At 34.9% G+C, this 15,332-nt stretch overlaps 1 protein-coding gene across 11 annotated transcripts in view; it reads left to right on the top strand.

Moving 5' to 3' along the window:
• TAFA5 (TAFA chemokine like family member 5) overlaps window positions 1-15,332 on the top strand; it is a 471,130-nt gene that overhangs the window by 221,205 nt on the left and 234,593 nt on the right. For all 11 annotated transcript variants that reach the window (XR_015804058.1, XR_015804057.1, XR_015804059.1 and 8 more), the window contains one exon: window positions 5,092-5,241. Coding sequence is in view for 2 of the 11 variants with exons in the window: in XM_088165781.1 (XP_088021907.1) it covers window positions 5,092-5,241 (150 nt within the window). In the remaining 9 variants the exon portion in view is untranslated. The remainder of the gene's footprint in view (window positions 1-5,091; window positions 5,242-15,332) is intronic.

The following is a 15,332-nucleotide window of genomic DNA, read 5'->3' as shown; positions in this document are numbered from 1 at the left end:
ACATATTCTATTGAAAAATTGAAGTGTATTTGTATCACATAAGTTAACAATTGAAACGATGTTCTTATTTGATAGTTATTCTCAAATTGTGCTTAATTTACTTTTCCCCATACTGGCTGTGCCAATTTTGCTCTGTTACTTTAGTTAAAATACTTTTTTTTTTCCCTGAAAGAAACAGCTTTGTGGAAGCTGTTCTTTCTTATTTAATGGTTGTTAGATTTCCACAAATTTTACTATGGCATCTTAAACATGAATGTAGTTCTTTGAGGGAAACCAATTCCTTGCCATAATCTCCCTCCTTATGAACTAAATTTTAAAAAGAAAAGGTAATTGGACTGTCTGGAATTGGATCGTGTTCAGTGTAAGACTTCTTCTTTCAGGACATTTTGTTTGACGAAGGATATATGACAAAAGATTGAGTTCCACTTAAACATATGCTTTTTATGTTTTAAATTTAATTATTTTAAAATATTTGTTGCTCAGGTTAATGTCAATCTGCAGATAATGAGTGACACTAAGTACTTCAGTTCCCTGTTATTTCAGTAGGAATTGTTGATCCTCAGCTCTGCTCAGGAGTTGGCATGGCTCTGTTGTCAGAAAGACTTCAGTATTGTAACAGAAAACGACTGAATGTACTCCTGTGATCTGATTTTGAAACAACTCCTGCATTGTGTTCACAGAGAAAAGCATATCTGAATCCAGCCAAGAATTTTAATACCATCTAACTTAATGCATTTTGAACTAAAAGAGCTTGTGTTGCTAGGCATCAAATTAGTGATGCATGGAAAAATTGTTCACTGAAACTATAATATAAGCCTGCCATGTACAAATCACAAGTAGGTTTTCTGGATGAGCATGAAATCTAAACCTCTGGAAAGAATCTATGTATTTAGATCAAGACTTATTTTCATTGTGCCCACAGATTCCATTAGTTCATAATTTGATTTTGTTTCTTTAAATGAATTTTAGGTAAAGCTTTCAGCTTTATAATAAGCATAAATAAAAAAAAAAAGTGACTTGGTTGCTGTAGTTAATGTGAATTATTTAGACTTTTATTTCCTGTTGGAGAACAGAAATATTTTTAGGCACAGAAAGTTAAAATATTATTCCAAGTATCCTCCATGTAATACAAATATATCTACTATTGAAGGCTTTTAGCTATTGCAGAAAATATAGATCTTTAAAAATCTTTGTTCTTTCAATGACATATAGTTGACAGAAGAGTCTTATTAATAAACATGAAAAATGCCATTTGCTTTTAAGCTTTTCAATAACAAATTATTTTATTTCAATAATGCAAGTACTAAAGATCTTTTAAAAATATGCTCTTTTTACCTTGAGATATCTCCTGCACATTTGCTAAACACATCTACCTATGCTCACGATTCCTACACACTTCCATGAAAGTCTCACAAGACCAGTTTGAGGAGGACTGATCACAAATGGACTTCATTTAGAAAAAAAGCAAAAGAAGTGCTGTATACAGCAATCTGTTTTACTTAAAATTTTAGCAGTTGTGTATTTTTTTTTAATTTTTGTTTACTTCTACTTATATTTTTAATTCAGAATCCTGTGTTTTTCCCTTTTTCTGAAATAATTCCAAATAGAAGCATTTATGTTTGTGGTGGGAGACAGTGAGGAGAGTTCTGGCATTTTAAGAGTGCAGTTCTACACTATAAAAGAACATTAAAGAATTGAAACTTTTCTCTGTTAAGTAATCAGATGGTGACAACACAAAATCAAATAAATTGCCAGTGAGGTCTTAATTATTGGATTAAAATTATAAAATAAATATTAAAAATATTTACATATATATATTTATATATAAATAACAGTAGCAACAAAGAAATATCTGCTAATTAACTTGGAAAGCTCCAGTTTTGTGGTACTTCTGAAAAAATCTTCATGCTTGGTTCATAAAATAGCAAAACCCAAAATTTTCATGGAAAAAAACTTTTAGACAAGGCTAGAATGACTCTATTTTTAAATTATGCTTGTCTTTTTTTTTCCACCAAGATCATTTTGTTTAAGTTGGAGGCTGGTGAACTGCATTGTGTACTGCAAGTACATAAAGAAAATATAATGAAACTGTGGAGCCTTTATGACTGTTCATGGACTGTGGCTCTTAATCTCTCAACTGTTAAAACTCCAGTGAAACTCCACCCATTGCTACCTTGAGATTTCTTCTCTGGGTTTAGGAGTGAAGTGGAGCATGTTCAGAGGCTCACCGATGAACAGCCTTTTTTCATTAACATCTCTGAAAGAGGTCACTGTGTTAACTTCCCTGAAAATGAAAGCTATCCTAATTTTAGCAATTCAGTACTTGCAAGAAGCATATTCATTTCGTTCCATTACTTTGTACCTTATGTTTCTCCATTAAATTGTTAAAAAGCCAAAGTAGCACATGTCATCTAAGTGAGGCACTCCTGTTGACTTATTCTCTACCTAATGAAAGACAAAGAGGACATCTTTCACACCAGGATGACTCTCTGCCTGAAGATGGCCTTCCATAACCTCAACTAATATATTTTGTGTTTTACAGCCATCTAAAGCCAAGTAACAATGGACGTACTCTCTGCTGCAGTGCTCAATATGCTTGCAATCTTTGCAGCCTGTGACACAATCAGCAGAAAATATTTATGTCATATATGTAAGAGCTCCTGTAGCTCTACAATAACTTACAATTTTCTTCTGCAATCGAAAAAACAAAAGTACAGACAAAATATCTGTGTGTAGCCATTACTCTTGTGTAGGTATCCTAGTTTTCAAAATTCATAAAGAAAATAAGGTCACTGTTCCTGGAAAAAAATTACCATTTCTGAAAACCAAAGCAAAACTAAAATTCTACAGATCCAAAAGCAGAAAATACCATTAGGTGTTCTTATTGATACTCATTGCTTGCAGTCCCTGGAAAGCTCACTGCCTTCACAAATTATCTTGAAATAGAGCTTCATTGTTTTTATTCTCTGAGTATAGTCATTATTTGCCTTCACTGTGCTGTAAATCTGGTTCCCTTCCTCTGAAATTGGAGTTTATATAATTATTTGCCTGGATTGTATGATTTATCATAGCTTTTAATTAAAGATATAATAGTATAAAGACTCATGGATAGTGGAGAGTATGGAAACCCATACACTTAGATGTGTCATACTTACGCTTCCACTTTTTTTGTGGCTTAAGGCCTCAGGAACTAAATACACCTCTGATTATCTTTTTTTTTCACATGACCAACCAAGACAGCTATATTCCTTAGGAGCAATACATCTCCTACAACCCAGAATGAAATATATTAAAAAGATTTTTTAATTTTTTTTTAATTCAACATGTTTGAGTGTAGCTGGGTCTCACTTGTCTTTTTCTGGAAAATTATGTGCCATTATCTTTCCTGCTAAACCTTTACATTCTAATCCAGTATTTTTGAGTGAACTAAGAAAAAAGCAGCATATAATAGAGTAAAAGTCCTCTAATCAATATGTTTATCCTAAGGTGTTTTTATTAACAGACTTGGTGGAAAAGAGTAGAAACACAGGACTGACCATAGCTCTTAAGTCTAGTTGCCAGTATCTATTAAACACTGTGGTGATAATGTGCACTATTGTGAATATGTGTTTGTAAGTGCCTAATATATATTATTTACATGTCATATAGTTGCATGAATTTTTAGTACCTTGTTCCATATCCATACTTGAGATCTTAATTTTTGCCATTTTGTAATTGACTGCAATGTAAGAGTCACAGAAACATGAAATTTAGGTTCTTTAGCAGTGAACGAGAAAATGTTGGTGACAGTCTACAGTATTTTACTGCTCCACACAACAAGCATCTTAACTGTTTCTGAGTAGACTTGTACCCAATTTAATTGGGTAAACTTGTATTCTGAATGGAAAAAAAGGAACATAGAAAAATTGCATTGTATCTTTTGACTTAAAGGCCATTTATATATATTTCAGGTTGGTTTGGTTTGGTTTGATTTTTTTAGTTTTGATGTTATTATACAATTTTTGTTTTTTTTTTTCTTTTTATTTCAACAGCATAAAAATTATTTACTGTTAATATAATTTAAACTGATTTTTTTTCCAAAAACAATACTGATTTAAAAAAAAAATATTTTTTAATTAAAACCTGAAGAGCTTGTGATTTGCAAATAGCGTTGCACATGTTTACCACTGCACTATAAACCCCAGGAATTATACTACAAAGTAGTAGTTGGGAATTTTTTTCGGTCTTTCTACACATTGAAATTCAATAATGTATCTTCCCTGACTATAAAAGGTAGTATTTTGGCATACTACTAGCCTACTATTGGTTGTACCAGAGGAAGTGCATTGCTTTAAAAGTATAACATTAGCTTCAAACGAATCTTCTTAAAAAAATATTTTTTAAAACTATTTGGTTTGCTTCTTATAGCATAGTCCAAATTCAGAATTAGGTGGTATGGATTACTTTAGTATTTAGGAAAAGCTACCTATATTGGAGAAATCAATAAAAAGTACGTAATTGCTGAGCTAAGGGTGTGGTGTCATTTAAGCCATTTGAGAGTTACATAGTAAATTTATTAAAAGAAAAAGAAAATAGCAGCTATATCAAATATGAGTCAGGAAGGGAATTAATTACCTTTCAGTTTATATGAAGCAAGAGCCAAAGGACTGACAACGTGGACATGCTTTGAAAGGCTTTTTTCTTCAAAAACTACACACAAAGCAGTTCAGACTTCATTGTATTCATGGAAATGTGGGGAACTTTTTATTTGCCATATACTTTATAATTTCCGATCTGAAAATATGCAGAGAGCATGCCATTTAAATTTCACTGCCATAAATATTGCTCCTTTACTTAGCCAACATAAGGAAAAGTAACCTGTGTAACCTCAACTCTGTCTTTTACAGAACAATAATCATTTTCTGACAGAACCAGTTTGCAGGGTTTTCATATGTCCACCACAAAGAAAAATTGTATGTCCTCTCAGTTTTATTATATCCATCAGCTGGCTGCCCGTTTGTTTGTGACTTAGGGCCGTGGCTCTATTCGGCTGTGACAGATTGCCTGTGGTGCATTCAGTGACTCTGGTACCTGTTGCTGGTTTTTTTCCAGGTCAACTGGCTGCAGGTACATGTGAGATTGTTACTTTGGACAGAGATAGCAGTCAGCCCCGAAGGACTATAGCCCGACAAACAGCTCGCTGTGCATGTAAAAAGGGACAGATTGCCGGTACAACAAGAGCAAGGCCAGCGTGTGTTGATGGTAAGAGGCAAAAATCTATTCAATCAGTTTCTGCCAATACAAGAGTGCTGTCTCATAAAAAAAATACAAAACAATAAAACTCTATAGAAGGAATTTTCATGTTTTCGCAGCTAACAGTGGCAATGGCATTGAAATTCACCCAAAGGGTAGTACTGACTAATAGTATAGATATTTCAATTACTTTTCTTTTCATTGGAAAATTCACTTTTGTTTTAACTTGATGTGCAGTTGAATGTTAAAGGCGTGGTACTGTTATATTCTACATGTGATTACAGAATCAGCAGTGAAATGGCATTCTGTTTTCCTCGACTTTTTATTCCTTAAAACGTAAAAAAAAGGCAGCAAGCAAGCCTCAAAGGTCTTATGCCACTGGGAGGCTAATGTGACTTCTCCTGTGTGATATTTAATGCTGTTGAAGAAAGCACTGATGCTATAATTGGAATACAGTATCTGAATGTACATCACATGTCCAGTATTTCTTCTCTCTTTAAAATGATATTCTGTATGATTCACTGCAGATGCACTGATAGCATGTAGCTGGAAAACTGCTCACATACAGGGAGGTATGAAAATGTTTCACTTTGAAATAATTTTTTGAGATAAATTAAATTCCCTGTTACATTCACACTGGAAGAGTCTTCAAGAGAGATCTGCCTTGCAAGGCTTTTAGAAAGCATTAATATTAAAAATTAAATTGGAGACATATGGAAAATGATGGTGTAAAATTATATGTTTTGATCTAGTCTCCATTAAGAAAAGTTAAAAAAAATGTTTATGTATAGAACTATAATAAATTCATGGATTAGCTTTGCATACTGACTGGCTTGAGTCCTCAGATAAAAATATTGTGGAGAGCACCCTACTGTTGCCTCAGAATTTGGTCATACTAGTGATTATCAAAGAAGACAGCTCAAAAGGAGATTTCAGAGCCAACCCACAAAGCTAAATATAGAACATCATGCATATTCTATTTTTGCATTTTTCTTTCACTGTTTTTAGTACTCTGTAAGATAGTTTCTTAGCTGTCTCTTTTATATATATTACTATATCTGGTAGTTCTCCTTTTATGTTTTATTGTAAGACCTTAAGATGTAATTGCTTAAGAAAGGAATGATTTTATTGTGTCATTTATAGTTGCAACTACAGGAAAAATGCTTACTATTAATTAAAATATTAAACGTATGTTTCCTATTTTAAAACAACAAAGTTCTAAGCAAGAAAAAAAGGATTTTTGCACCAGTTAATGGGAACAAAACATGATTTTTCCTCAGTCAGTTTTGGCCTATGGTTAGATTGATTTGCTGTAACTTGGGTATCCAGAGCTAGCTGCTAGTAACTCCACTTTTTCTTTATACCCAGTAAAGAGCAAAAGGCACCTTCTCAGAGTAATTTATCTCAACTGCCTAAGATAAGTCAGATGTATCACTCTCTGTTACACACTGTTTGTCTGCCTTGCCTTGATACACCTGTGAGTGTCTTAAGATGAAACTTAGCTGGAATGTACATGTCACTAAGGACTAATGACTAATGACTGCATCTCATCCTTCACTTATTATATTATATTAGCTTGTTTTCAAAATTTGGAAGCTTTGAGAAGATTTGATATTTGAAAATATTTTTCTTGTTTACTTATTTCTTGGGGGAAATTTAGAGGAAATTCATGAAGAAAATTGGTTTCAAATTCTGCTTGTGTTTTAATGTGCTTCATCATCATTTTATGAAGACAGAGAATTGAATGACAGGATCCATGGTTAGAGATCATGTAGTCAGAGAAGGTTCTTAATGTAATACTTCATGTTTGAAAAATAAGTGAGAAGTTCATCTGTTGAAAATAAAGCTTCTCTTTAACATTTGTATCTAAATACCATAATTATTTTATTTTAAGGCTGACAAGGAGTCACATGGAAAAGATGAGGGATAATGGGTACAAGTTTCTCCTGGGGATATTCCAATTAGACACAAAATGATAATTTTTCCAAAATGAGAAAAATCAGCCTTTGAAATACCCCAGGGAACTGTTGGATTCCCCAGTATGGTACACTTAGAATTCAGTTGGACAGGGTGCTGGGCCATTTTGTCTAGACTGGCATTTTTGCCTAAAAAGGTTGGACCAGATGATCCTTTAGGTTCCCTTCCAACCTGGTAATTTTTGATTCTGTGGCGTATTAAGATATAATAACATGGTTCTTCATTATTTTGTGAAAAGTTTATAGTTAGGATATTGAGCTCTTTGCTAAGAGTAGCTGCAAAATATGTAGGACATGCTACTTTATTTTCTTGAGCATTGCTGGGGATGTTTTATAATCAGAGAAAAGGATAGTAATACCTAGAACTGTATATCAAGTTTCTAGAAGAAAATGAAGGCAAAAGTCAAACATTTGATCTGTAGGTTTTTGTCATGAATGAAATTTTAGAAAACAGTTTTACATACCATCAATACAATTATATAGGAAAGAATACAGGCACTTTTTCTTGTCTCTAACCTGCTTGCAAGTGAAGCTGGCAGATAAATTGGCCACTGACTGACAAGTATCCATCTCTGAATTTGCCAAGTTCATAGTTTAAAGAATGAACACTGAATTCTTCCATATTTTTATACACATTTCTGGAATAATTTTTTTCCAAACACAACTATCTAATGCTTTATTCTGAATGCTTTATTTATGAACCCTACGAAAAATTATGTAGGAGAAAGCTGTTTTTTTCTACAATATTAAGTCAAACACTGCTGGTTTAGGAATGTAACAACCAAACATAATTGCTGGTTTGTTTGTTGGTTTTTTTGGTTTTTTTTTTTACAACAAAGAATCTCATTTTTCAAACAAGCAAACAAATTCTTCTCTGAGCTTTCTTAAATAGGATGTAGAATAAATTTTTCTTTATTTATATTATAGTTGATGTAAGTTAAGTATATAACTGCTATTTTACATTTCATTTTTGCCATCAAAAAGAAAAAAAAACTCAAAAATTTAGTTCTATTCATTTTATCTTTATATAGTCTTGATTTTAAACAGATTATTTCTAAAGTGAAGAAATAATAAACCTTAGACCTTTAATGCAAAGTCATATATGAAGGAAGCAGGCATAGTAAGTGTGACCTGCTAACTCAATAGTGAGAAAATATTAGCTAACAATTTTGTTGCATCTTCTGGCAAGAGAGTGGTTTAAGAATTCAGTATCAAAGCTGGTAATTTTTACAGCCTTAAAATGCATTGTGTTGTACCTGGCTACCATTTGTACAATGTTCAGTGGAGAGAAGTATCTTAGAATATATTCAGTTGTGTAGTATATTTCCTGGAGCATTGAAATGCAAGTGTCAATTCTTGCAGCAAAGGGAGTAGGTAATTTAAGGGTTCTTAAACCTTACTAACATTGGGTGAGATTGTACTTGTCAACATAGCTTTTAGAGTAAGTCCTGAGTTGATTATCAAAATCCACTCTGTTTTCCAGTGCTGCATCACCAAAGGTCTTTTCCTAAGAAAGGAAACACAGTGACTGCCAGATAGATAAAACCAGAATTCTTAGAAATGGAAATACAGTGTTTAGAACTTGGTCTGAGCAGTACACGAAAAACAGAGACTTTCTTGAAATATTTTCATGTGATGGAGATGGTTGATTTAATTTGTATTTTTTTCTAACTATGGCAGATTGCTAATGTATTCTGAAAAATGGCATCAGTATTCACCCTGATTTAAAGCTTGATTTAGTGTTGATTGCTTCATTTCTACACCCACAGAGTCATAATGTATATTTGGTATGTTTGGTTATGATGTAATTTTTATTCATGAATGTAGGATTTGTGATATTATGACAGTGGTTTGCCTGCACTTTTCATTATATTATTTTTATTTGCAACTGGTGTTCCCTAGTCCCATTTTTGAGATCAAATTCCATAGCAATGACCTCAGTTGCATTAGTTTGATAAGATATTTTATTTCAACATAGCATCTGGTTTATCACCAGTGTAATTTCCCTGTGTGTCAGTTAAGCTTCATCAGTTTTTAAGCTGGAACCAGTGAGAGATTGGAAGATAGCAATTATTCTTTGGTTTTGTACAGTACCTTTGCTAATGTAAATTTGTTTTAAAGCAAGTGATGGAAAGTCTTTTATCAAAGTTTGTGTACAGATGCACCTATGATTTGTGTTCTTTCACAAGAATTGTATAAATCTGAAAATAAGATTTGTAATACCAAAGCCTTTTTTAGAATATAAGGATAGTATCCCGAGATGTGTGCAAAGAACTTTTAAATGTTCAATAATTCCAGTACTTATGTCCAATATACATTTATAGGTAAAACAATAAACTGCAATTTTGTTCAGAAAAGAGAAACAGTTGATGAGAGGGAAAGTGGCATGAGAGAATTAGTTTACTTGCTTGAGAAAATTAGGATGGCAATCATTAATTTGCTTACCTGAATTCTGTGATTAGAAGATTCTTATGCTCTGGATTTGAGTACCAGTTACTTCTTTGTCCACTAATTGCTATGAGAAATGCTGACAGATCAATCCCAATATCCAAAAATCTTAAATTTGGACAGTTGCAGCTCAGGTAACTTAATTCAAAGTGTCCAGATGACTTTTGTTACAAATCAAAGTGGGGTTTGATTGGAGTTTATGTTTGTTTTTCACTTTTTAAAAGTTTAGTAATATTTAATTGCTTTTGCAAGCATTGTAGCAATATTGGTTTCTATAGTATGTTAGTGTATATAAGTTGTTCATACATTATGATTAACATGCTTTTCAGTTGGCATTGATTGATTTTGTTTAACACAGACACTCGGGATCTACAAGGAAGCCACATTAGTTTCAATCAATAATTCCCTGCTCTTCTTATTATCTCTGGGATTCTCTTGGGAGGTGTGTGGGTCAGAACAGATCATTAATAGCATCCTAGGTCATGCACTTCAAACAAAACTGCTTAATAAGTAGAGAGCTTCATCATTCAAACAAATCTTAGACATATTGTAGGGAGCAAAAAATGTTTGTTATTGAAATATTTAGGTTATTTTATCATTATTTTATTGCAGATACTTCAAATCTTCCTTCACTGCAATTATTATACATTTTACTTTGTCGCATTTAAGAAATGTCTCTTTAAAACAAGTAAAACCAAAAGGAAAACTAGTATATACTAGTACATATCAAACTTATTTTTCAACATGGCTTGAAGAAATAATAATTCTTTTCTTCCTTTCCTCATCCTAGCTCCCACATATACAGTCACAAATGCATCTGTACTTATAGACGCACCAGAGCATGTACAAAACTTTCTTTTCTTTCAAGTACCTCTAGACAATTCCATCAGAACTGCAGATTTTCCTAATTACTGATAGGGAAGTAAAATTTTTTCTGTTACTCATGAGCTTCCCTTTTCTATGCATGGTACAGACACACTCTGTACAATTTCCTCCGTTCAGGTCATTTCACTTTTCGTTTGGAAACACACAGGAAGCTTCATTCCATTTACTTTGCTTTCAGCTCCAAACTAAGGACAATATGTGACATTCCAAAAGAAGTTGAGTGAAATTTCTTGTCTCAGTAATGTCGCACAAAGAAACCCCAAAAACTGGCCAATGTGACACCCACTCACAAAAAGGGCAGGAAGGAGGATCCTGGTAACTAAAGGCCAGTTATCCTGACCTCCCTACCTGGTAAGGTAATGGAACAGTTTGCTCTGAGTGTCATCACGCAGCACTTGCAGGATGGCCAGGGGACCACTCCTAACTCAGGCTTACCACCCCTGGGCCTGCTTCCAGACAACCCAGCTGCATCCCCTTCCCCTTCAGACCTAGTTTAAAGCCCTCTCAAGTTCTGCCAGTTCATGACCAAAAATCTTTCAGCCCTTAGCAGAGATAGAACCCGTTCAGTTCCAGCAGGCCAGGTGCCAAAAATGTTACCCCATGATCAAAGAACCCAAAATTCTGCTGATGACACCAACCCTTGAGCCAAGGGTTATCAGTTCTCTTATCCCTTTCACCTGTTTTTCTCTGCCACCAAAGGGACTGAGCAGAACACTACCTGTGCCCCTGTCCTATCAACCACTTGACCCAGTGCCCTAAAGTCCCTTTTAATTGCTCTGACAATCCTCTTTCCGATCTCATTGTAACCAGCCTGGAGTATCAGCAGTGGGTAATAATCATCCCAGGGAGTCTCTTGATAATATCCCACATCTGGGCCCCAGGGAGGCAGGAGACCTCCCTGTGGGATGGGTCCGGTTGACATTTGGGGCTCTCTGTCCTTCAGAAGGGAATCACCCACTACAACTACCCTTCTTTTCTTTTTAATGTTAGAGATGGTGAATTGTAATTGGTCATATGGTTTTCTCTTAGTTAGTCCTGAGAGGGGCAGGGATTGGACTTGATGATCCTTACGGGTCCCTTCCAGCTTGAGATATTCAATGATTCTATGACTGGACCTGGCATAAAAATGCAGATCAGAATTTTGCATAAATGCTATTTTTTTCCATAGAACAGTTCATTCATAGCAGTCAAGTAGCAGGGAGCAAGTACTGATCACAGCTTGCAAGTCAGGCACAGTATAGGTTTGTGGTAAGGGAAATAATGCCAGGATAAGAGCAAATAAAATGTCATTGAAAATAAAATACTTCTTGTACTGATAACAAAGAACTGGAAATACTTTTCACTTATAAGCATCCTACCTTGAGGTTAAACCTGGCATCCATATACTATTTCAAGTCAAGAGATGGCTGCCTTTTTAAATTATAGGGCATGGAAATTTTTAGGAAAGCAGAATTATTTATGTGATTTGGAAGGTGGCCAGGAGCCAGGGGTTAGCACTGCTACTGTGCAAAGAGTGCTGAGAGAACTTTAATTGCCTCTAATGCTTAGTGCCTTGCTTTCACATTTCATCTGAAAGACAACACCTTCAGCCTCCTGGTGTTTGATTGGATGCATTAGAACATCAATGCTAACAGCTTCCTTTCCTTTACTTCCTTGACATTCCTATGCAGTCACCCTTGTAGTCTAATCCTCTTTCATCTATGTGCTCTGATGGCAGTTTCAGCACAGAAAAATGGTTAGAGGTTATGTGACATTAGATTGTGGAACAATTTTCTGAGAAGTGACTAGAAGCCTAATTACTACAGACATTTTAAATTGAACTGGACAAAATAACTAGAGAACATATTATGCATTAGCATAAGCATGCACTGAATCACTGGGTAGTTTTCTGTGCTTGATGTCTTGCGACAGGGCACTATCAACAACCACAGCAGTCTGATTACAATCTGATTCATTACCTAACTTCAGGCAATAGGTCAGCATGACATTCCTCAATTCAGGAGTTTGGTCACTCTAAGCACCCTCTGCATCTCCCGCTGCAGACAGGGGGCTGTGATGGGAATATCAGAGATCATGTAGTGTCAATATTGGAATCACTTCTGAAACCTTGTCTCTTTTTCTTTGATGGCATTAAACAGAACATAGGATGACTAGCAGATATGTTTTCTGCTTGAATGTAATGTGTGGAAACATTTCAGGCGATCAGCTGCTCAGATTGCCTCCTGGAAAAGCCACTGTCTTCACTGATTAGAGAGAGTTTAAAGAAAACCTGTAACATGGTTATATTACCCCCTCTGGTTGTCATCCTACCTTCCAGTTATCCCCAGAAGAGTGGAAAAAGAGAAACTTTCAAAATTATTCATGTGTGAAGGTGGGCTTCTGTCAGGGCAACATGTTTGTCTCCGGGGAGTATAAGAGAACATAGAGAGATGAACCTTTGTAAATAGCCTCACTCATCAACGGCTGAGGTGTAACTATAGCTAAATGATATTTCAGACACTGTGAAAGTAGCATGGTCAAAGGAATATTCCACCTCACCAGTAATTCATTAAGCACAAAGAACTAAAAACAAAAAAGTATTTAATAAAAGTGAATCAAGAAAGGCCATAACGTGGTTAGAAATGGCATTTTAAAGCTATGTACTACTGTATTTTTAACTTACCTTAGGTTTAATATCTATGATGATAGATGATGTGTCAGAAGAGTCCTAGAAAATTTTAAAATTCATTGCTAAATTAGTGACAACATTAAAAGCACTACTATACCCAGCACCTGAGACAGAGTAGTTAGTGCTAGGCATTTTTGTATAACTCGTTCAGAATAGTCTGCACAGTGCTTATTCAGGGAAAATATCTTTTCTGAAGACAGAAACTTAGAAAGCTACATATTTATGGTGATACAAAGGAGTTTTGCTTCCCCTGCAGCTATTGGATGAGGTCATACTGGAGGAAGAAAAAATATTTGTCTCATAAAAACTGGCATTTTCATATTAGAAATAAACTTTAATATGTCTTTATTTTTTATTTCTCTGTTTTGCTTATGTTTTGCTGTTGTGTTATTTTACAGTATCACAGACATGCAAGGTGCTTCATAAGCCTGTTTCACCCAGTCCTAGACTAAAACTCTTGCAGTCCAGGGATAGATGTCATTGGTGATACAAGGCAGTAAGAATATGTAGCTGCTTCTTTTTGTTAGTTATCCAGATTCCAGGGAGTAGGATAAGGAGAAAAGCCCTCACAACTTCTTTGTACTCTCAGATGAGGTGGAAGTGGAAAAGTAAAATTTCTATCCACTTGTTTCAGAGTATATCTTTTGAGAGTTTCAGGGGTTCATCTTGCATCCTTCTGAGAAGGGCATACACAGAGAACTTCTACCCACGCTCATCTCTTTTGAGAGGGCAAGGTTCAGCCCCAATTAAATCTGAAGGAAGATGTATCAGTATAGACTGTGCATCACAAAAGAGAAATAAATTCTTATTTGGGATAGAAAAAAAAAAAGGCAGTGTTTCACATAAAAAATAGAACTGATTTGGAGTTTGATTTTTTTTTAGGAAGGAAAGGTCTATTAATTGGGGTTTTTTTCAGTTGTACTGGAATGTTTTGGTTCACTAACTAGCAGTGGCATTACAATAACAACAGCCAATAGAAATAATCACTTGTTTTCTCTCCAATTATATCATGTAACAGCCTACAAAATTGGAAGACACAGTCCTGACCTTAAGAATAATCATCTTTTTTTTTGTCTTAGTGTTTGGTGCTTGGTTTTTTGGTTGGTTTTTGGGTTTTTTTTGTGTATTTGTTTTTTTCTTTTTTGAAATTGTATTTTTAAAGATTACTGTCTGGGGTATATGCTTGCTTTAACAGCCTTTAGTCAGAATTTTGATGTAAGTTTTGGAAGTCTAATTATTATATATAAGTATAAAGCCGAGGTAAATGCCAGCATTGGAATATGGAAAAGAAGGATGCAGCACTGAGTATAGGTGCCAGCATAGCCCTGGCCAAAATATAAATGAACCAGATTCAGTGTCATGTGGCCATGCACACTGACACGTCTTCCTCTTGTCTTTCTATGTGTTTATGTGGGGAGGTACCTGATGGGACCCCTCTAGAAAGACCTGTTTCCTGTCTGAAGAGCATCAGCAATTTGTTCCCAGCTAAAGTTTAATCTTCCTTCAGAAGACAAATCATGCTATCCACAAAGTGCCTGGAACCCAATTTTTATGTGATCTGACTTTGTGAAACTGGATCAGGAATGTATCATGTTTTAGCTGATAACATCAAGGTTTTTCTCTGTGCATTTCATTTCAGAGAAGTTCAGAAACTCCCACGGATGTCTGTCTCTTTCAATCTGTATTTTTGTATAGGTTCTATCTGAATTTTTATTTTCAAATGCAGGCTGCCTGCTTAGTAACTTCAATGTGAATGTTAGAAGCTCCTTGTTGAAGTGGTGGGCAGCAGGCAGATAAACTACCTCACAGTCATGGGGCAGAAGGACATTTGGGTTTTAAAAAGCTCTGTAGGTCTTCACTGTTAGAAAATACTGCTGGGCTTTTAGTACCAGATTTCCTGAAGAGCATTTCTTACGCTCTTTAAGCTAATGAACGGGGTTTTGCAGTTTTGCATGTCACATGTCAGAAGTGGAAGTCTTGGTCTGTATGAATATTTTGAGTACCTGACCTCTGTTCATTTGCGTTCACATCACACTTTAATTTTTGTGATTTCACCTTCCTCCACTAAAAAGTGCTGAGTTAGTGTTCTCTTCCTTTGCCAGTGATATGAATGGCATTATCTG

Source organism: Sturnus vulgaris, chromosome 5, assembly GCF_052056855.1.
Source record: "Sturnus vulgaris isolate bStuVul1 chromosome 5, bStuVul1.hap1, whole genome shotgun sequence".
NCBI classification, from domain to species: domain Eukaryota; kingdom Metazoa; phylum Chordata; class Aves; order Passeriformes; family Sturnidae; genus Sturnus; species Sturnus vulgaris.
The sequence above is the reverse complement of the archived record's forward strand: the minus strand, read 5'-3'. Positions and strand labels throughout refer to the sequence as shown.